Raw genomic sequence first — 24082 nt, 5'->3', positions numbered from 1 at the left:
TCTGAGGCAGGTGACACATTTTACAGGTGAAAATTTAAGATGCAGACACACAAATTCAGCTCCTCATAGTGCAAGGCTTAGCTTCCACAAATACTTAAATGGATCCAGCTTTTTAGTCGTGTCATTACTAGGTGTCTAATTAAAGTTAGTTGTCCAAGTCTCCCTCTGTGATGAATGTTAAGAGACAGGCATCTTCAGAGAAATAAAAAAAAAATAAAATAAAATTCCACCTTTATATAAAATCTCTCAGAGGTATGTGAAGGTGATTCACTTTCTGGGGGTCTTTTCTCTTGCTATTGTCCAAAAGACAGACTTTTTCTTAACTTAGACTAGAAAACTATCTCTCAGAGATGAATGCCACTTGTCATGAATGCTCAAAATTACCCAGGGACCCATGTTCAGGTAGGAAATTGCACCAGACTCTCTGAAGTCTTTGTGTAGCAGGTAACCACTGAGCCATTCTTCTTGCAACCCAGATGATCTTCCTCCAGAGACTCAGTCCACTTCTCTTACATCCAACTGAAGCACGAAGTCTTTTCTTCCCTTCAAGTCAGTAACATGTACTTCATCCTTTCACAGCAGGATCAGCACCTATTACAACAAATGCTGCTCCACAAATGACTGTGGGATGCTAATGGTCATATTTTAAGACAGTAATATGGTCAGCTTTCTGACCTGCTTGACAGTATTTTCATCTTACAGTCTTTTGCCCCTCTGGTGCTGACCACCGGTAGAACAAGATGAACTTGTAAATATGACACCTTCCAATACCTAACACAAAGTATTTAATGTTAAATGCTGTGTGTTATTCACCTGGAGTATTCACAATGTGAAAAGTTTTCCACAGTAGTTCTGCAATAAAACAAATGTAGCTTCCCTGCAGGCTGGCTAAGAATTGGCGCCTGCAAACTGGAAGACCTGGGACCAATTCCAAAACCCACTGAAAACAATATGACTTTATTGAGCTTTATGTTGAGTTTACAGAAGCAGCATTTTTAGAGTTACAAGAAGAAGCATTCTGTGTTCAAAAAGAAAATAACTCTAAAATATTTTGAAAGCATTCCAGCCATTGATACTTTCAGAAGACTTGGTCTGATCAGACACTCTGTTGATTTGTTTTTAAATCATTATTAAAAAAACATGGTATGGAAGGTATTATTTTGGATCATAAGTAACAAAACTTAAGGGGAATCCAGCTCTTTAAAGCCCTGTGTCTGGGTGAACAAAATTGAACACACATAAAAGGAAAAAAAAAACCAAACAAATATGTGAAACTTTTCTGTTCTTTTATTTGAAATCTTTATACCAAGTCAGGTGTACAGGGCTATTTTAAGCACACTTTCTACTAAAATAACTGCTGATGACATTTCAGAAGCAGTTCCCCCATTGCTGTGCTACAGTTAATGGGCCACTCTTGAGATAACAGCAGTATTGCTTCTAAAAATGTGATGATCCTCTGCAAATAGAAACCTCTTTCTCTGCATTATGCCCATTGAATCAAAAAACAATACTAAAACACTTCTCTGTGGAACACAGATTTGGAAGAAATAAAACTTAACTGGACTTTTTTCTCAAAAATGACAAAAGAATTAAAAGAGAATCTACTAGAAGGGGTAGGCTCTTGCCAATCCTTTTTTCTCCTTATTAGGTTTTACCCAATATATAAATATATGTATATATGTATCTGTTTAAAATATCTTCTAAATGTGTGTGTGAATGCGTGGAAGTGTATATAAAAGTCAAAAGCTGTGAGGGGTGACCCATTGTCACTCCATTGTATACGATGCCATAAATATACATTAGAGTCCCCAGATCTCTGCTACTTAAGAGTCTAATCTCTGGCTGTTCCCAATGGATCAACAGTTTTATTACAGAAATTCCCTCAAACATAGCAGCTGGTAGGCAAACAAACAAGTAACATATGGCTTCTGTTAAGGTGGTTGAAATATAGCATGTACTACATTCAGACTTTTATTAAAAAAAAAAAAGCAAGTGGCTAGAATAGACCCACTGATTATTGCTGCAGTACATATTAAAAATTAAACTCATAGATCAAAGCCTAGATAAGATACATTAAGTTGAGATTCTCAAAAATGCCTACATGACTTAGAAATGCAGTCTCTATGACTTCAGCTAATTAAGAAGTGCCAAATTATGCAGCAAACAGGTGAATATATAATTTTCTTCAACAGTAATACTAAATCTCTCCGATGTGTCAACAACATTCATGTGGTTAACCTGAACTACACTACCTGTTTTTTTTTCTATGCTTCATTCTTTCACAGTTGAAAGATGAAAATGGATTTTCTTTATAACTTTATGAAGTTCCTCTAGATATAAGCATATTCTTAGTCTCTTATGGAGTTTCCTTGTTGTCGTTGTTGGCCCTATGCAGCCATTTGGTTCACTGCTTTTCTTCGCAGCTCTTAAGTTCATTGTGCATGTTAGTTCTTTCAGAAAGCATTTCTGAAATACTGAAAAGGGAATTTTCTCAGGTGAAGTATTGAACGGTGCTCTTCAAGACCAACAAATATAATAAACATCTTTAATGCATTATTTTCAGTAAGAAAATCACTATAATTTCAATTATTAGATGTTAGCAACTAGATCACACATGACACAGACGATATGTTTGAACAAATGTTAATATTTCAGAAACTTCATAGTTAGTGTAGATTGATTCCTAGCACATTTTAAAGGGGTGCATGTGGTTTTTTTCCTTTTTTTTTTTTTCCTTCTCCAGTATTTTTAATAACAGTGTTTTCTACATCAGATTTGTGGTTTTGAATCATGCGTTTGGATGTTTATTTGTTTGTTTTTTCTTTTTTTTCTCCTATACATGCCCCTTGCCTAATACATTTTCTGCCTCTTCTGACTGTTATTTGCTACGTATCAAAACAACTGAAGTTATATTTTCAATCTTATCTCTTCTTACCTTTCAGTTAATGTTAACATTAGAGAGTTGTTCCACAAGAATTATTCACATCATGAGAAAACACAGTGATTTTTCAAAATAATAGTATTTGCTTAAAGAGTATTATTATCTCTACATTGTGTCATCTTCATATTGTTGCAGATATGTGATCTTGTAGCTTGTACCTTTTCTGGGATTCAAAGGATACCGTAGTGACTTTATAACTTCTCTGGAATCACTTGAGGGTTTTGTATGTTTGGTGGAGATGCCTAAAATGTCTATAAAATCAGATTAAATAAATATATCTGGTTTTCTATTTTCTAAGGAAGTGTGCTATTAAACTTCAGCTTTTCTTCTGTTATCTCCCATGGGTATGAAGTCTCTTGTGCTTCTTGAGGTTGTGTTGTATTAAACAAATAAGAAACTTTTGAACAGGTCTCATAGTGAAGCAGAGTTCAGTGAGGCTTGGTTTCAAAGTGGCATCCATCGCTTTCCGAAGGTAGTACTATTTGATCATTTTTAGAACAACTTCCAAAAGAAATGTGGCATTTTTTGATGGTGGGTTCCATCTGTTTGCTCATCATCAACCTTTCTTTCCTCCCACCTCAATAGTTCTTGAACCTGCAAAGGAATTTCAACAGAAGTGCCTTGAAGTGTCATGGAGATCCACAGGTGGGTAGGGAAAAAAACATAAATTGTACAACAGAGAAAGAAAACTCTAACGACTCTGTGGAGTTGTAAGCAAGGGGGTGTGTGTAGCCTCTTGGGCTCAAGTGGGACTCTGGATCAGGAGCCCATGTGCTGCAAGCCCCCTTCCCATGCAGCACATGTGATCCACCTTTGGAAGATGCAGTGATCATGAGGAACAATCCAAAACAGGGTAACTAGGAATCCTGGGGTAGAAAGCGTAAAGGGAAATAGAACAGAAATCCATAGGAAACAGCACTGTATCAGTTTCACTATTCATGGACAAGCTTGTTAAAGTGCAACATTCAAATTATATTATGTATACGTGACAATGTCATGAGAGACAACTGCTACATTTTATTTATCATATTTCTTCAGCTCACACTCATTTTGAGGTTGATTGTCTGTGTCTGTTTTTGTACTGCAGGTTGTTAAGGTAGTATAACAAACCAATGCTTTTGACTGGTGTGTTGAATTTTGAACCAGGCTTTGTATTTAGTTGCTATGCTTACAATGTTCCACATGTGAAAATAGACATCCTTTTCCTCTGAAAGCTTGAGTTGCCTCATTTAATTCATCAGAGTCCTGTGCAGTGCAAAATGTTCATGGAAAATGTATAGTAATAAAATTATTATTATTATTATTATTATCCAGACAAAGTTCCTAATCAATGAAAATAATTTAGAAACAAAATGGTAGGCTTTTGCCACTGTTTAAATTAAATATACTAGTCATTAGCTAAGAGAGAGGACCTAAACATAAGATGCAATTGCTAGGGAAAAAGCTCAATTTCTCAGTTGCGTTACTGAAAGAAGAAAGATGCGTTAATGTGACTAGTTTCAGAACCATATAATATTCTTGCTGTATTTACCAGACAGCTAACTTTGGACTCCAACATTATAAATGAATTTAAGAAGAAGTTAGATATAACCCTTAAAGTATCTTATTTATTTTGTTACTGAGAAGATATTTGTTTCTGCTTTGGAAAAACAGAAGGTTTTAGCCTAATGATGCTCAGTTCATACAAGGTTCAGATACTCATGCTTAAGTTCACCAGGGCAACATAATTTACATACAGTTAAGAATCTAGCTGAGAATAACTTGGACTTTTTCTCTGAGCAATTTTGTTGCTGTTTGTGCTTTTCTTCATGTTCAAATCAATTGCTCTTGTAGACAGTCAACCGTTGTTTCTCTTCTCTGCTGTATTCCCTATCTAGTGCAAGTTCATCTTATATTGTGGCTCTTGGAAGCGGTTTATTAATCTGTTCTTATTTAGGAGTTAAATATAAATCTGTAAGATGTAATAAGCCTATTCCCATATGAATTGCCATTCTTCCTGATTATTTGGGGAGGAAATAATTTACATTTTGTACTGCTTTATTTATAGAGAAAGGAGTCTAGGAGACTTCCAAACTTAGCTACAACATGTGAGATGGGACTTCCGAAAGATCTCTGCCCTGGGCTGCTCCTGTGGAAGTTGTAAGGAATTGCTATTGACCTCAGCAACAGAGCACTTTTAGAAGCCTCAGCTGTGACTGAGAGCTCATAGTCAGAAGTTATTGGAAAACAGATTAGTGTCCCAGTGTGAAAAGCATTATACATACATAGTGAACCACTTCCTTAAGGGCCTTAGAGCTAAAAAGGACTTTATTGACGGAAAGGACATCTTAGACTTCTAAAGTCTCAATGTCAAATCCAGCAATACAGGAAAAAATGGAGAGAATAACAGTAATCATCCAATGCAGGTACTTAAGTTGTATGTTTGTTTAAGTACTGTTTGCAACATCTTACTTTTCTACATTAAAAAAGTAGTTGGAGCTATATCCGAACTAAAGAACTGTTCTCAGAAATAAAGAGCTGTTCTCAGCTCTGGGGCTCATTTCAAGGAGTGAGGCTGGGGATTATGGAAGATTCTGAAATAGTTCTGTAACAATGAAATCTTCCTTAAAAACTAGAACTGTGTGCAAAGTATTTTTTATTGGATCCTTCTGTGTAGAAAAGTGACGTATAGAATTTATTGAATGCACAAAATCTGCAAATTCTCTACTACCTTGCCCCAGAGTGGGTTATTTCATCCCTGTTTTAAATGCTGTCATATGGTTCAAGAGAGAGGGGAGCATCAACCTGTGCAGTCAGGTGCCCCCCACAGCTGAGAGTTGTGTGATATTACTTTAATTTATCAGCAAGGTAAATAGTCATGTGTTTTTCAAGTGAGAGAGGAGAAACTAGTGGGAAAAAGGAGCCACATGCTGAGCTGTGGATAGTTTTCTGTGAACAGCTATCTGAGGTTGGATCCCAGAGGTCCTCCCAGCCTCCTCTACCAGGTGAAGGTATTCCTCAACACAGCTGCTGATAACACAACATATGGTGGCTCCCCCTCTTCCATGATACATTCACCATTATCAAGGGATTCAGAAATCGGAGGCTAGATTTTCCAAAACCGATTCTGGCAGTTTGGATTTGGCATCAGTCTCTATCTCCTTTAACAAATAATTCTTCATGAATATTTTAACCTTTTGAATTTTTAACTTTATAGTATCACAAGCCCAACTTTGCACCATTGACTCAAGGTACTCTTCTACTTTAGAGTTAGATAACATTCCCCTATTTCTAAAAACTATTTTCATTTTCAGATATTGAAAGACTACTGCTCTTTGAAGAAAAATGACTTGATATCTGGTTTACCTGTAACACATATTAATAAAACAGAAACTTTTCATTTGGTCTATTTAATGAGGAAAAAAAGTCAAGTCATGGAGTGTGAAAGATCTGTATTTTATGCATGGACACAACTGTGAAAAAATAGATTACTTCACAGAACTCTTCAGTTTTTAGTTTTGATGCTAACATAGCTTTAGAAACCAAGTTTGATATCAGACACTTAATAAGTATGAATTAACGGATGATGAGTGTTGCATTAGTACAGTCAACAGGCCAGTCTAAGAAGAGAGGTCAGAGATAGAATTTTATTTAGACTAACAAATATTTTGCACACCATTTGCCTGAAGATGGAGCTTGAGTGGTTCTGAATATATATATAAAGCATAACTTGTTTCACAGAACTATGTTTAATAACTTTCTGTTTGGACTTTGTATAGGGAGAGAGGCACCATCTTAAGCTTATTTAGATTCTTGTGGCAGAAAAATGAAATCTATAAACAAACTTTCTTTCTTTAATCTTCCTCAACTACCCTATGCTCCTGGGTGTTTTACAGATTCTTATATAAGACTCCTGTAATTATTGAACTGTTCTTTTGACCTGGTTGCTTGAAGGATATTGGATTTCTGTTATCTGTGAATGGAGATTAGCAGTGAGATCACCTGAAGTGCTAAAACACTGCTAATTTTTTAAAGGGATTTGTTATAAAATCCTTTTTTTTTTTTTTTTCCCCTTACCTTGGTCTTCAGCATTCACGTTTAACTCATTGCAATATCTGTTCAGTGTAATTCCAGGATGACATTGCCTGGGTAAAATATTCCTAAGCACTTCAATGTCTGCAGTGCAATGCTATTAACTAACTGGTATCTCTGGAAAACAATAATTACATAGTTTGATAATTACTTAGGTATGTAATATTATGATTTAAAACAATAAGAGCATGCTCTCTGTGGCTCATGTTTTCTGGTATTTTTTCAGTGACCACTTTCTTAAAAGACCTGTTGTCTGCACATACTGAATCTCTGAGTACTCTCTGAGGTCCTAGTTTCACCTCTTTTCTTTAGCTTCCAGCTTTTCAGGTAAAGCCATTTATTTCACTGTTCCCAGCCAAATGACAGTGACTATGAGGCAGACTTTGCCTGCACTTCAAGTACTTAAAAACAGGATAGTCATAATTGTGAATAGGCATGGTCCTAATTGTGCCCCTTCTGATTTGTGTCCTCAAACTCTTATCCCAAATTACTAATTTTCTGGGGTTGTAGGAGCAGGAATACTTGAATACTGTGTTCAGTTTTGCATCCCTCATCGAGGTGCTGGAGACAGTTCAGAGGAGGGTGATGAGGCTGGTGAGGGGCCTGGAACATGAGTCTTATGAGGAGTGGTTGAGGAAGTTGGGTCTGTTTAGCCTGGAGAACAGGAGGCTGTGGGGAGACCTTATTCCTCTCTGCAGCTACCTGAAAGGAGGTTGTAGCATGGAGGGTGTTGGTCTCTTCTCCCAAGTAGCAAGTGATAGGACAAGAAGAAATAACCTCAAGTTGTGCCAGGGGAGGTTTAGATTGGATATTAAGAAAAATTTATTCACAGAAAGGATTGTCAGGCATTGGAACAGGCTGCCCAGGGAAGTGATGGAGTAACCATCCCTGGAGGAGTTTAAAAGGCATTTAGATGAGGTTCTTAGGGACACAGTTCAGTGCCAGAGTTAGGTTATGGTTGGACTCGATGATCCTGAGTGTCTCTTCCAGCAGAAATGATTCTGTGATTCTGTCTGTGGCAAAAGAATAACAAACATGGAATTAGTGGCCAAACCCAGGAAACAGACATTTTCTTTCTCATCTTGGGTGAAAATGAAGAGACTCCTAAGTGTTCATTTTCTGGAATTGGAAGCCCATGAACAGTTACTGAGTGTGCAAACAGGAGCCTGGGTTTTGACCTCACGGAACAGAAAGTTTTTGCTTCCCTTTTTCATATTCTCATGGTTACAATTTATTCCTTTTTTTTTTGTGTGTTATGAAATTTTCAACATGGAAGTGTTCTAGGACTAATATCAAAGAAATATGATATTTTCCTTCTGTTAACTACAAGAATATTACTAGAAATTGCCTCTCAAGATATAAAGCGACATCTACCTCTCAATTCAGCAAAGGTCCTTTCTGACAAAAAGAACGGGGAGGGAGGAGTAGAGAGAGGAAAAGTTAAATGTTGTAAAATAATTCTCATTTCTACACATGTAATAAAAGTACCAGACACTATGCTTGTAAATACAGAGACAAGCATGTGGGGAAGAAAACAGGGTTGCTAAGGCCAGTGACCTTCATAAAGAATGAAGAAGACAATTGTAAAACATTATCTATCGAGTTCACAAATCTTCTTCAGCCTCTGTTGTACAAGCCTGAGTGAAAACATTTTAGGCAAAGCTTTAAAAGAACCTGGAGGACTGTACAAAAATGCCAAGAATTGGATTAATTGGCATAATACAAGGTGGCTGGGCACAGTTGGGGAAAGTGTCAGTGTAGGGAGAATCCCCACCAAGTAAGACTGTCTGTGCAATTAGCTATCTGAACTCTAACCCTTCCAGAATAATTAATGAATAACAGAGGGGATCAAGACAAAGACACAAAGTGATTTGGTGGGTGCTAGCAAGTAATACATCAAAGAATGCTGGTAATTGGCCCTGTGGCTTTCATTCTTTGCCCTATTTCTTTCAATTCATTGACTCAAAATAATGGGTTCAGGTTCATTATCAACAGGTTTTAGCTGCAAGAGCACAACACTTCAACAAAGCAATGATTGTAGCAGTGCTGGTGGTGAAGTAAAAAGTTGTAGACTGTAGCACACTCCCTTGAAAGGGAAAGTAGCAGCATAGTCATAGGCTTTGTCTTACGTGAAACAGTTGGTATTCACGAATTTGCTCTGAGTTTTCTAAGACTTGGTGTTCACTGAGGTTACAATGCTGGAATACAGTTGGTATGGGCAGGTATGTATAACTCCACTTCAAACCCTATTATAGCATCAGTGTATATATTCTGTTCCTTCAGCTGTAAGAAATGAAGTAAAATTCTTGACATCATGTGTCACATGTACATGACATTATTTGCATAGTAATGGAGACAGTTTAGAGGCTTTTCTTCCCCCCCATTTTGGCGGCATTATGGTAACATGAATGTTCATTATTTTTGATCCATGAAAATATCTTCCTGATCTGCAGAATTTTTGTTGGGGGGGGTTAATTTTTTTTTTTTTTTTTTTTTTACCAAAGTTATAAATGAAATCTCCACTGTTCTATTTCTAGTGTAAATGCTGTTGTAAAGTGTTGATTTAACTGTTGAGGAGGTATTTAATTAATTAAGAGTAGCTTTTCATAAACAATAGAAGAAGCAGCAGAACATTAGAGCAGTCATCTTCAAGGAGTGAATAATGTGTATTTTTGCTCTGCTGTTCAATTTCGCCATGATTGCTTCTCCCTATTCACAGGTTTTAGTGTTTGATATTTGTTATTTTATTACCATCACATTAAATATTATTGCATTTATGGTTAAAAACTGCCTTTTTGGTTTAGTATTTGAGAGACTTGAGAAGGAGTTTAAATTTTAGAAGCATGCTTATGAGCACAAATGGGTGCAAACTTAATTTTCTTTTAAGTTAAGAGAAGTTATTTCGAATTTGGGTTCATAGCAAATATGCAAAATGTCGTAAATGCTTCAAACACTGAAGTGTGCTCTGTATTTTTATGGACAACAATTTAAAAACGTCCCATTACCTCTGATAAGTCTGTTAGGATGTAGCTGTTTGTGCAACTATTGGCTACCTAAGTATTACATGTCACATTCTGATCTCCATCATATCACTGTCTTTTTGGAATAGCTTGACCAAAATTTATGCAGAGTTTCATTTCAAGAGGATTGCATTTTGTAACTGTAAAATCATAAAATAGAATCTTGAATAGTAATAAAGTTAGAATAAAAATTTCCGATACAACTCGCGGTATTTCATTTTGAGCTTAGTCATGTTACTGAGAAAAACCATTATGTGTGAAATTTTCAAACAAAGGTGTGATTTAACAGTGCATAAATACAGCTATAAATATGATGAATGATCAGTAGCTTCCCTCCCTTTAAATGCACTCAAACTGTTTGAAATAATGTTGTCACTGATCTGTGTGTAGTACTCCTTCGTTGTTGTCTTCTATCACATAGATTCATCCATTAGAATGTATACCTTATTCAGAACTTTCTCATTGCCATGGGCAAAAATATTCGAGTTTTGGAAAAGCTTTATTAGAACATATTCTAAATTGAATAGTTGTTTTTGATAAATTCTAAGTAACACTTCTCAGAATTTCTTTAAATTTTTAAATATTTGTAGTAGGACACTGCTTAGCACTGGGAAAAGTGCTACAAGTAGAGGCAGAGATTGATAGAAGTTTCTTGTGTGAATCTCAGCATGACTTACACAATGTATGAAACACTCTGTCACAGTTTCAGGATTGTTCTTCGTTTAAGTTCAAATTCCAGTTCTTATGGAGGCTTCTCATAGCATGAGGAAGTCTTTTCCACCTGTTCACATTGGGACATGGATGTCATAAATATATAATCTTCACAATAATTAATGTTAAAGATGGTAAACAAACAGTAAACTATGATTTATTGTAATCTTGCCACTATTGTGTGTTGTTAAAAAATATTTTTAAACTATCTGTATTGTGAAGAGCCATACTCACAGTGCCTTCTGTCACATGTATAATTCAAGATTTCAAGTTGACAAAATACTGGTTGATCTTGTCCCAGAGGTTCTCACACTTTTTCAGAAAGTTGCTCCTCTTTTTGTATAATTTTACCTTCAAGTGAATAACAAGACTTTGGGGGAGAAGGAAAATCATTATTAAAAATACACATAGGCTTGATCAAAATAACTTTGATGGCTAGAATGATGAAAACAGTAATTCTCTTCCTTTGACAGGTATTTTTTGGTCTGAGATTTGAGGGCACCGATATTGATTTAGAAAGCTCAGTGGCTCAATTTTAAATGAAATATAAAACTCTTCCATTTTCTCACCTATCAACCTCCATAAAAGAGCAGCTGCTCTTACAGGGAAAAGCACTATTCTCGCTTTGGGTATCACAATGCATTTATGATGTGCGGCTTATCTAAACAGCTTCCCTTTATGTGATGAGGGAAGGAAATTTATCTTTGTTTAGGGTATGAGTTCTGACTGTAGCAGCACAATATAAGTCTGGATACCAGGTCTGGACCCCCTTGAGGGCATCCGTCCCAGCAGGTACCCCCTGCTTTTTCCCTCTCTCCTGGAAGGGACAATGGCAGAAGGCTATTCCTTGCTTTCCCTCTCCTGCAAGCAGCTGCACTGCTGGCCCTGATATCCCCTCCTTCTCTCCAGAGAAACAGCAGCAAGCTGAGTGTGCCTGGGCAGTTGCTTGTAACCTTCTTATCCCACAGTAGTTTCCTAGAAACACACTGGGAGTTCATCTTTTTACCCTTGATGATCAAAACTGCTCTTATACATGGAAAACAGATTAGGTTTGATAGCAGAACTAACCATATATGGAAAAGGCAGAGGAAGAGGGGTTGAGGGACAGTCCTGTCTCTCAGATGTGCTCAGTTCCTGTCTTTTAGAGAGAACAGGAACAGCTTCAGGCTTTTAAGGACGTTTAGCAGATAAGATTTAGAATATACCTAGCTGCATTGCTTTCTAATAGAAAGTGAATGAAGACTGCAAAGGAGAGGGGAGTCGTGGTTGCTGAAGGGCAGTTCTTGTTTCAAATGCTGACCTCCTTTGAAAAGAGGTCTCTCTGCCTACTGTTCCCACAGGATGGGACCCAGGGGCTGGATCCATGCTGGCCTGCAGTCAGGGAACTGCTGAGCTTCCATTCAAGTCACTATTCCCTGAAAAAATGGCATTTCAGCATACCCTTAGGTGTCTTTGACTAAAAACCATATGCTTTCTAAAACAGGGTCTTCATTTGGCTGATACTATGTGCTTGAATATATCAAAGGCTGTAAACTTAGCAAAATCCAGGCTCTTCTTGACATGACTTTTTTATCTTCTTTTGGTATGTTTTCATTTGGCCCGTTATCCACTGCACAGTGCCTTACTGGGACTATTAGTAAAATGTGGGTTAAATGTGTCTGGAAGAGATTATTATTTTTTTTTTTTTCCAAATTTTTAGATACTAGAAAGGGAAAAACACAGGATGTCAGTAATCAGACTCAGGGAGTGCAACCTCTGTTTTTGAGATTTATTCCTAAACTGCGTCATATACAAACTTTATTACCAAGCCTTTCAAGGATGACAATAATTACCAGGACAAAGCCTTTTGAGATTCTTAGGTGAAAGGTATATGTAGCAGGGAAATATTGCAATAATGACATTTTAATTTAATTATTTCTCTAACACGGAAAAAAGGAAATTTTTATGGCTTGGGGAGGGAGCTGACCTCTGTTATCAATACTGTTTGTACTTTCTCACAATGTGCATTCCTTAGACAAAAGAATAAAGGATTCACCTCTGAATCTCAGGGAAATGGTCAGCACGATGCTAAAAGGTGCAGAGAGCGACTAGTCCATTTCCCCTAAGGCCAGACCTTCCATTCCTGTCCACTTCGCCACCCTGATCCATTCCATGATGGTTTCTATACTACTTGCCAGAATTTTCTCCGTCTGGAGGTCAAAGAGGCTTTCTCATGAAAAAAAAACACGAAAACTTTGGTGAAGGTTATCTTGTTTGTGGACCTCTGAATCCACCTCAGTTTTGCAAGCACGCCGCCAGAAGCTTGGCTCTCCCTGTCTGGAGCGGAGCTCAGGTGAAGGCCATTGCAGGTCCCATGAATTTTTATATTTTTTTAGGGTTTGTAATGCTATAAGAATAGCAGTGGCATCTTCAGCAACTTTAAGAGAAAGCAGATCTGTTTCAGTGTCTGTTTCAGTGCCTGAATGTTGTATCTGTCTGATGTTTTTGCCCCTGTATAACTTTTTGCCGTAATGGACCTTTCTTACTTGTTGAGATCAGAGGCACTATTAACTTATACCCTTATTGTTACTAAAAACTGTGAGTTGCCATTTGAATCTCAACCCCCTTGCTTTTAGTTTTGTGCACCAAATACTTGATTGTGAGTGTGAGACCTTTCAAAGTGTTTTAGCGTCTTCCAAGTAATGAATAATTAAAACAGGAAAATGCTGTGCCAATTGTAGCTCATCTGTCGTTGCTTGTGTATCCCAGTTCTTGCTTCTCATGAAGGGTTAGGTGATTCCTTTCCTGAACTGGACTCAGGGATGCAAACTCCCATCTTTGAAAGTATCCGAATCTGAAGATTCAAATATGCCCATAGCAGTTATAGCAGTCATAAAAACTGGGCTTAAAAGAGACAAAATTGCCTCCCTCAAGGCTTTAGCATATAGGCACTACTTTAAGGAAAAAAAAAAAAAAAAGAAAAAAAGAAAAAAAGGCTTAGGGGATGTAGCATGATTTCAAGTTACTCATAATTTGAAGGAAATCATTGCATTACAAGAGCCTACCCTGATTACAGAACTTTCTCATCTCAATCCAAGATAAACATGTCTTCAACACCACATACACCTGACTTGCCCTTTTAAATACCTAAAACCTTGATCCATATTCAGGGCTCTTTTTTCTTGAGTCTCCCTGCTGTGATGAAAGAGTCAGCTCATCTTGTATTAATTTTGTCTCGGTACATGGAATATTTTTATGCTATAGCTTATGGCGCAGATTTTCTTACATATTTCTGAGAATTTAAAGATGTTAAAGTAATAGCTAAAATTTCCACCTCACTTCCAAACAACATGTTTTGTTAGTGAGAGGAAGGTGGTGTTACGCAAACATTGCCATAAGCAATGATCTTTAACGGCCATTGAAAGTCAAATATAGAACCAAATTTCTAGTAGTTCCTTAAGAGGCCAACCTCGTCCCCACCCTTCGTGGGAAGGGAAGCACAATCTGTGAAACCCCTGGGCACTTGCTTCCCTCAGCATCACTGACCTCAAGCTGGCTGGTCATGTCTGCCACAAGCGGTATGAGTAAGGAGCAAGGGTGAGTAGGGAGACAGGCAAGTACCTGTCTCCAGGGACCATTCGACTTCTTGATGGGGGGGGACAACCAGCTGACAGGGCCTAGTGGGGGTTCAGAGACAGCAGGAGTGGGTGTAGGGCCTAGCAGTGGTGGTGGCAGCCCTTGGGAGAAACTAAGCACCCATCCCAGGCTGTCAGGCAGCACCCGCTGCTCTGCCAGGGTGTGCGAGAGCAGCCTCTGCGCAACAGGGCTTAATTGTGTAGTCATTAAGAATCGATTTTAATGCTTGTATTTTAACTACCATTGAAGTTGCAGGGCATTTTTGAGGCAGGAACTGGTTGTTTAAAAAGATATTTTTAATGCCATCGGGATTTGGACCACATGATAATTAAACTATTGTACTTCTATAGCCATAACATTACACCATAGCTAACCAGGTTTAAGTTAGACCATTAACTTAATAGACTGCTTTCTGAGGAGACAGGAAGATTTCATTCCACTATTTCATAAAATTAAAGTTGTTGTACTATATAAAACAATACATGTTCTTTACTGCTTATTTACACGAAGTTTCTATTAAGTTCAGTGGAAGTTTTGCTGAAAATTTCAGAGCAAGGCTGTATTCAAATAATATTTATATCACACCACACTTTTCCTTTATGCAGTTTACCCCCTCCCTTTGTCCATTTTATATTTGATTCTGAACTAATGTTTAGAACTATGGAGACTTTAACAATCATGTATGTACATATGTTAAATCCATTTATATGGATGTATAGAAAGCTATGTTCATTCACAATTAAACTCTCCACAATAAAAACTTGATTCTAAATATAGACAATTTGTCCCTAAGGGAAAGGAAAATAAAGACCACCGATCTAAGGGAAAAACCAGTAATGCCTCTCTGTCCACCAAACCTATAATTACTATGTGGTATCTAACAATTTTCATTATACTTGCACTTTTTGCCTCCACAGTCATGGACAAATCTCTCAAATTTGAATGTCCAAAATGTAGATGAATTTTCAAAGCCTGAAAGTTATTTAAAAGCATGGTCTACAATAAGATCAGTGGGGACTGGCATTCTTGAGTCACCTTTGTGGTTCTCACAAGAATATCCTGAATATATAATTTCACATCAAAGTCAACATGCTCTCTGCAATGCTGAAGGGAGCAACTGACTTTTGGAGAGCTATACACAAAGGAATTATGGCACCACTGTGACAACTGACAGGGCTGAGTACTGATTTAGATGCCTAATTTTAAATCAAGGTACATTTAAAAAAATCATGCTTATTTGTCCCAAGTCAGATTATGAAGCTTTTCCTAGACAGCTCATCTTAACTGGCTCGTTTGACATCTGAGCTAAGCCACTTGTCACTGTGGACAAGTAAGATCTAACAAAGAGCAATCATCAACCCACGTATTTTAGACATAATCAGGACACAATTCCTTAATTTAATGCAAAACTTGTATGCTGGAACCAACATGTATTTGCATGGAAGCAAAAGCAAAAAAAAAAAAAAAACAAAGATAACAAGGTTAGATTTGAAGCTGTTCTTTTTTCTTCATATTGGCCTGCTGCATATTCCCCAACCTCAAAAATGCCCAATGCCTTTGCTGAGTGGGAGAAGACAAATGTGACAGTAATCTTGGGAAATAACACTTACTTACTCGAGACACACTTTTGTACTCTGCTCCAGGGTAACTGGTCATGTTGGATCAATTCAGGTGTGAGGGAATGCACAATTGTAAATGCAAATGTATTTAAGACAACGAAGGTGCAAATTAGAAATTTCTAAGCCAGGTCAGTAAAAGGCAAGGTTGCCCTTGAGGTGTGCTTTACCCTGCTGTTTTGTGTTTTAATCCATTGCTCTAAGCTACTTCACCTTTATAGAGTTGTTCTGTCAGTGTACAAGACTATACATTTTCCCTAGCTATTGTTTTCCCTGTACCAAAACAGAAAGGGAACATCTCTGTGAGGATCCTTTTGCACAAAGGCATAGGAGGGTTGTGTCACCAGAGTGCTGGCAAGCCACCTTAAAGCAGTAAGTGGTGATCAAGTGGGCAGAGGCTCAGGATTTGTTTCACGGTCATAACATTATCTTTGGAGGCTTCTTGGGCCTGTACTGGTATGTTGCCCATCTAGATGATAGGTAATCTGAGCTGGGCAATGTTGTGGTCAGATCTGCCTGTAACTGGCCAGATTCTGCTGAGTTGTGAAAGCAGGGGAAGCAGCACAGAGCTGCAAGCAATTGTTGGCACAGGACTGGGAACTGAGCAAACTCTGCAAGCGATAATTATACCACGGTTCAGTAAAGGAGCGCTTGCAAAACCAGGCACAGCCAAGCGCAAAATAACCTTGCTGATCAAGCAGCCATACCCATGGGGATCTATTAACTTTTCATCTTGGCAGAGACTATAGAGGTGTGTTCAAAACCTGTTGGTTTGATGTTTCTTTCAGGAGAAAATAGAAGTGTAGGTTAAAGAAAAGCTGCTTCTTAAGTCTCAGGTTACACATGTTGGAAATACTTGTTGCTTTCCTCAGTTTCGTACAATGTTTCAAAGCTTCCCTTCAGACTATGCTCAATCCAGCTGCTCACCTGTGCATGTGTGGAATCCCTCTCTTCACCTCCCTGCATGGCTGAATGCACTGCAGAGGCTTTAGGGGATGGAACAAGATATTGCAGAACAAAATAATTTTCCCCTTTTTGGATGTTTAATGAATTGTGACTTGGAAACGAAGATTAAATCTGCTCAACTAAAGAAAATCCATCCAAATTGAGATAAAATTTTATATGTAGAGTTGTATTATACTGTCTAAATGGCCACACAGTCTGTATTAGAGAGACTCCATCTGCTCTTGTGTCTGTGTCCATAAGTTGGATGTCTTAGTTTGAGTTACTAATGCCAGGTTGCCTTCATAATAAACAGAAGAGAACTCAGGAGACCTCTGTGTAATCCTTAGTTAGCTGTCTATGGCTGGTCAAACAAATAATCTCCTGGAGATTTCTCTCCAGCAAGAGGATCATCTCAGGTAGAGATGTCTAACTTTGAAGTTTCTAAACTTAGGCATTAGTCCCATCAGGTAAAAATGGAAGGCAAGAAATAGAGTGTGGTTTGCAGAATTTATCATTTATCTAGGGAGGGTAGGCAAAAGAGCAGCAGAGAGATGGCACAGAGAGGTGGCAGGAATTGGCCGAAGTGACCCAGCCCCTCAAGTCATTGCATGGGAATACACACTTCTTGTCCTGAAACAAAGTTCTTCACCATATATCTCGGATCCATTAAAGCTAATGTGTATTATTAAATTTGCCATGCTCCTCCAAACTTACTTGTTAAGTCAGAGTCTTAAGCAATAGCTGAAAGCCTGAGGGTGGGGAAGGGGAGAAGGAAGGATGAGAGGAGACTACTCACACTTCACAGCCTCATCTGAAAAGGGAAGTGCTGAAAGTTTTGCAAGATAATCAGATCCTCAAAAAAAAAAAAACAAAAAAAACAACAACCAAAAAACAAAAGAGTACAGCCTGTTTCACAGGCAATTTCAGAGTCAGTTTCATGGATGCAGTGAGCCAAATGCACTTCCACTGCAAACCAGTTCAGCAATGGACTTTACTGCAGCTGCTCTCACTTGTACTGATTCGAAAATGGCCAAATAAACAAGAGAAACTTTTCTAATTATCATATAAACTGCTGATGACAGTGCTGTAAGTGGAAATTCACGATCTATAGCACATAGGTTATGGATTGAAAACATGGAAATACAACACCTTTCAGATCACTTTGTACCATTTCTCTTCTTAATTTCCATTGGCTAAATGTGATCAATTTGACTGAGAAGCATGAAATGTTCTTTTAGGTTTTGGTGGGCTTTTTTTGGTTGTGTTTTTTCTTTGTTTGTTTTTTCTTTTGTTTGTTTGTTTGTTTTTCTCTCTGTGTGTTTTGTTTTGTTTTCAGAAATGCAATTGTTTTAGCTGCATCATGTATGTGAACATAAACACAAGGTGTCGGTGAGCTATACTGACAATCTTCGACATTAGATGTGTTCCACAGTGGTAAAAAAGAAAAAAAAGAAAACAGGGAAAACAGAAACAAAATTAAAAAGTCTTAAAATCAGGCAGTTTTACCACCCAGCAGAAGCATGGATGAGATGGCAGACTCAAAAGATGAGAATTAGGAATGATTTGTAGAACTAAATAAAAATAATGATGCTGATAAAATTTAAAAATACTAGCACTCCAAATGTTTACTTAAACAAAATTTAACCTGTGAATCAAGTAAACTTTGTCCCCATGTTCTAAAATGAGTCTTCTAATGAAAAACTTCAGTGTTCTTTTTCATCCTAACTTTCTTCAATCTTCAGTCTCTGAGCTTGACATCTATTTTAAAAAGTCTAAAAATAGGACAGTGAAATGTAATGACTTTGAGCAATAATGGCATGACTCAGACTATTTTTGCTTAGAGTCCACTCTCAACTCAAACTAAGGGTGGCCTCTGTTCAGTTTTAGTTGCTAATATTAGTTCTTGCAGAACTTTGGTAAAGACAGCTCAAATTTTTAGTGTATAAATTATGGTGCCATATAAACTTTAACTAAAAGGATGTAGATACTCAGCTAGAATATTTTGGGATTTAATGAAATGACTTGTATTATAGGAAGGCATGTTCTCAGCCAGTGTGACCAGCATAGAAAGATAAAGATGGTCATTTACTTTCCTCATATGAGATAACTCCAAAACCATATAATTGGCAGTATCTGTAGCTCAATGGTACTAATATATTTAAAAATTATTAAAAAATGACTTCGCACTGCAGTGTGGGAAATTTTCAAATTCTGTTTCCCCAAATGTTGCAAGACCTATGGGGTAACATAATTCCCACTGCTGATATCTGGGTGCTTCATATTGCATTCAAGGAAGGGTATCTTGAGGTGGGTGGTGATAGATATGAGGCTGGTACCAGAGTAAGAGGAACTTTTTCCTAGTCTGTTTAGGGAACCACAGGCAACTGGGACTGACTCTGCCACATGTGTGCCCAATGCCTCTGGGGTGTCTTCTGCTCCCTCTCAGAGTGGATCATGTTGTGGTTGCTGCTCAGATCACCCATGAGCTGTTGAGCAAATGGAAAGAAAGTTACTCAAAATAATCCCCAAGAAACGACAGAGCCTAAAAACTGGCTCTCTCCTCTGAAAAGTAAATAATTCTGAAAGTGTCTGTGGCTCCTGCAGTTAGAGTGTTACCTTAGTGCCTGTAGATGTTTGATCAGGTCTGCAGCTTCTCATTCTTCATGGTGAGGTCTTTGAAAAAAACTCTCCAACCAGTTATAAACACCAACAGGAATTGTAGTTTATCTGTACAGTTACTAACATGATAGCAAGTTGAAATACTTTTACTTTTTAACCAAACTGAATTAATCAAATTGATCTTTTTCTTTGATGCACACAACTCCTGTTCATTTTGCAAAATGCTCAAAGGGTTAAATTAAAGATGAAATAGAACACAGTAAGGTGCAGGAAAGCCTCCCACTCCTTCAAATCATGTTTAAATGATGAAAAGCCTCTCTACAGGGTTACATCCAAACTGTAGATTTTCTGTTACATGTAATAATATAACTTCATGCATAATGATAAAACTTCATTCTTGTAAATTCAATATTGGAATTACCATAATTATTTATGTCAGAACATAAATAACTGAAATAATTTATTTTCTGTTTATTTGGATATTGTTTAAAGTTGACTAAGGTGGCTTCAAAGGCATACATATTCAGCAGCTACTGAAAGTCTGGGAATGTTATTGCTTTTTTGTTCCTTTTAATCAAACAGGTGAAAAGAAAACTGTCAAGGAAATTAAAAGTATCATATAAACATTGCTATTAAGATTTTTGAACATAACTTTATAGGCCTGTGAAATTCATCACTACAGATGTGCAGACTGTGCAAATGAGGAATGTTCATAACAATGTTATGGAAAGTAAAACATCATCAGAGAGCTCCTATTCAGAACTTTCTTTTTCACCATCACTAACTTTCACTTCAGTGAACCCACTGTTATTAGTATGGTCTGTCTGGCTGTTCTCATGATCATCCGATTTCCCTTCCCTTTCCTGAATACCTGAAAATGAATATCATTTGAGACAAGTAGGTAAGTTGGACTACTTTTTCTCATTGTTATGTTAGTTTAAGCTGCCTAAACTGAGCTTGACTTGTCCAAAAGCTATAGGAACTCAAGTTTAAGTGACCAAACCTAACTCTGATTAGAGGTGTGTATATATATTTAATTCATGAGACTAGATTAAAACACAGATCCGCACAGGTGCTTAAGGCATATTTACAGATCATTTTTTACTGGCTTCCCCAGAAGTTAAGTATTTAAAAAGGAATGATACAACCACAGCATGGAATAGAGCTCTCTTGTTCTGATGATGGGACATAGCAAACACACTGCTCTTCAAATTACACTAATGCCTCTAGAAAATATAATTACAATTGGCGTAAGTGATACTTCAACTGCTTCTACACAGACCTGGATAATATAACATGGCAAGAAGTAACAAATTGCTGAACTATTGAAATCCTCATAAAAACTAGCAGTGGGATTGAGAGTATGCACAAGAGCTCAGCAAAGCTGAGTAGTCACTGTAGTATCCAAAGGAATTCTCCTCAGTTTGCATCAGTCACCTTTCTCTTTGTGTGGTAAAGATCAACACCTGACTCCTTTTCTGCTGATTCTCATTTCCTTAAGTATTTGTGTCAGAACAGAGCATGAAGCTGCTACCTGTATCCAGGACAAAAGTGATTCAGAGGCTGATTCTAACTTTGTTCTCCTATGATGGCTTTTGTTCTCTGACTTGAATGTCATTGTTATATGTGTACACACACACACATTTATTTTTATATATATATATTTTTTTTTTTTAAGTGTGAATATTTTCAGGTTTAGCAGTATTAAACCAAACCAAAATCTAATGAATAGTCTCATGAAATTCATGTTACAGTTCATTTGAACCTATAACATTTAGCACTCTAATTAATTTAATTTTGACTAAGAAATTAAATGCACACTTACTCCCCAGGTGAATGAGCAGATAAGACAGCAGAACCATGTATTTAATGCTAGCTTCATGGGTCTTGTCTGCACATGGTCTTTAATGCCTGAGAAAGATTGTCTTATGTCCAGACTTCCACCCCTAAGTTCACATTTAGAAACTAGATAAAGTGTTCCTGAGAGTGGCCACTGCCTATGGTATTTTGTGGTCCATATAGCTTTCCATGAAGGTGGTTTTCTGTACTTGTAAGAAGCAGTTCATTTGCACTGAAGGTACTAATGAATAAGTGAAACATAACACTCAAATGACATGAGTGAATATTTTGCTTCATGGCCTGTGTGAAGTGCATTGATCCACAGCTTCAGAAGTGGATGAAAAACTGGACATGAGCTGATAATATGCACCTGCAGCCCAGAAAGCCAAGAGTATCCTGGACTGCATAAAAAGAAGAGTGGTCAGCAGGTGAGGGAGATGGCTCTGCTCCACTCTGGTGAGGTCCTACCTGGAGTCCTTGGTACAGGAAAAACATGGACCTGTTGGAGAGGGTCCAGAGGGGTGCCACAAAAATGATCAGAGAAGTGCAATCCCTGTCCTATGAGAAAAAGTTGAGAGAGTTTGGGTTGTTGAGTGTGAAAAAGAGAAGGCTCCAGGGAGACCTTATTGTGGCCTTTTAGTACTTAAAAGGGGCTTACAAGAAAGATGGAGACAGACTTTTTAGTAGTGCCTGCAACAATAAGACAAGGGATAATGATTTTTAAAATAAAAAGGTGGACATTCAGATTAGATATAAGGAAGAATTTTTTGAAGATGAGAGTGGTGAAACACTGGAACAGGTTGCTCACAGAGGTGGTAGATGCTCCATCCCTTGAAACATTCAAGGTCAGGTTAGAAAGGGCTTTGAGCAACCTGTTCTAGTTGAAGATGTCCCTCCTAATTGCAGGGGAGTTGGACTAGATGGTCTTTAAAGGTCCCTTTCAACTTAAACCTTTCTATGACTGTGATTCTATGAAGTGATGTCTGGATTATTATTTCCCTCTGTCAGCCAGTGTTCAGCATCATGTATAGAACATGCTGAAGACTAACAATGTGCTTGCATCCTGGGGACTCATTGTGGTCTCTTCAATGTGTTCATTAAGGCTGTTGAAGTATCCCTTGAGGTTTCTCCATCTTGTTTTCACTAGGTAAGAATTAAAAAAGTGCTTGACCCACCTTAAAGTTTTGACTGCATGAGGGGTTAGTGGCTCTCTGTACTTCCTTCAGGTATCTGGGTGTGGTTTATTTAGATATGTCTTATTCTCATTCAAGCTGTGTTTTGCAGTTTTCTTTGTTGTGAACAGGGACTGATTAGTAAGGCTGACTATTTCTGCCCCACTCTGAGAGAGCTGTTGTTGTCTGCAGAGTCCTACTGATGGAAAAGTGGTGAGAGTAAGCAGGGAACCAAAGTTGTACTTTGAAGCACACAAAAAAGGGAGACTTTTGTCTCAGCTTGAGGGGAAAGATAATTTAAAAATGACAGTAATCATAACAGACCTCACTTTTTCATTTTGGGATTCAAAAAATGCATGTTGAAGCCAATAAGATTAATGAATATATTAAGATGAGAAACTCAAGTGCATGGAGAGTTTTGAGATAAGCTGCAAGTCTTTTTTTCTGCTTTGAAAGCTCTCTGCATGTGCATCCATTTATGGGAAGGCATGTATGATAAACGGAAAGAAATATATACATATGTATTTATACATTATATATTATGTATTATATATATACTGTCTATAAATTACCATTTAAAGTTATCATTTCAATTACACATTCTTTACAGAACAGAAAGATGTGAAGGAGATTTTTTCTTTTACAGTTAAGTAAAGGCCAGCTGTGTTGAGTTTACAGCTTGGTCATCTCCCATTGAGGGATCTGTTACCAGTGTCATGGTAAAGCTGGATCTGAAAAGAGGTCCTGCACAGGAAGAAGATTTGTGAAAAAGTGAAAATGAGAGACAAACCCACCAATAATAATAGACACTTTAATTTATAGACAATTGTTTAGTAGATGTTTTGTGAATAAAATCTTGCATGGTTATATAATTGCAATTTAATTCTATTCGCTCAGTCATGAGGAGGAATTCTGCTTAGTGTATAAGATCCAATTAGAAAAACAAAAAAGATCTTCTGAATGCTCTAAATGTCTTTTTGTCTACCTTTGCTCTGTGCTCAAGGACAGAGCTCTCCTTTGAAAGGAAGCGTGGAGGGGGGAAGAGTAGCGGACGTCTTCAGGATAAGCACTGCCTGCTCAGCTGCATGATATCTATACGTCTTTATGTATCTGAATTCAGAATTTCATCACTTAAGTAGGAGTCACTGTGCCTCTGTATGTTTACCACACCTCTTAGGTACATTTAGAAACTGTATCCCTGTTGATATGCTTGTTGCAGGAATGTAAAACTTTATATAGCAGTTGGGATCTAAACTAACCCAGAAATGGCCAACATTAGTTTTTTTTGGTCTCAGTCTGGCTCAGTGCTATTTTTTCAGAATTCCTACATTGAAAGATACAGGTCTGCAAACATGCTGTAGTTTGGAAAAACTGTCTGTGTATATTATCTAGTCTTTAGCTACATAGTCCTATTGTGCAGTGCTGCATGAGGTTGTGTGGATTGTAGAGGTAAGTCCTGGTAATTGAATAACTGGTGTTCCAGGTGGAGCCTGAGGAGGGATGCAAGTGTTTGCAGTGTCTGCCTGCCTCCTT

General features: G+C 37.6%; 1 protein-coding gene across 3 annotated transcripts in view; it reads left to right on the top strand.

Annotated features, from left to right (window-relative positions):
• Positions 1 to 9057: 9057 nt before the first annotated feature.
• Positions 9058 to 24082, top strand: part of TFEC (transcription factor EC) — a 68646-nt gene continuing 53621 nt past the window's right edge. For 2 of the 3 annotated variants that reach the window (XM_071803325.1, XM_071803323.1), the window contains exon 1: positions 9058 to 9234. In XM_071803325.1, the coding sequence (XP_071659426.1) occupies positions 9208 to 9234 (27 nt within the window). In that variant the 5' untranslated portion in view covers positions 9058 to 9207. Of the gene's footprint in view, positions 9235 to 14238; positions 14320 to 24082 lie in introns of those variants that run through there. The other variant, XM_071803326.1, reaches the window with a different exon arrangement.

Source organism: Patagioenas fasciata, chromosome 1 (assembly GCF_037038585.1).
Source record: "Patagioenas fasciata isolate bPatFas1 chromosome 1, bPatFas1.hap1, whole genome shotgun sequence".
Taxonomy (NCBI): Eukaryota; Metazoa; Chordata; class Aves; order Columbiformes; family Columbidae; genus Patagioenas; species Patagioenas fasciata.
Note: the sequence above shows the minus strand (reverse complement) of the source record. Positions and strands in the feature narration are given on the sequence as shown.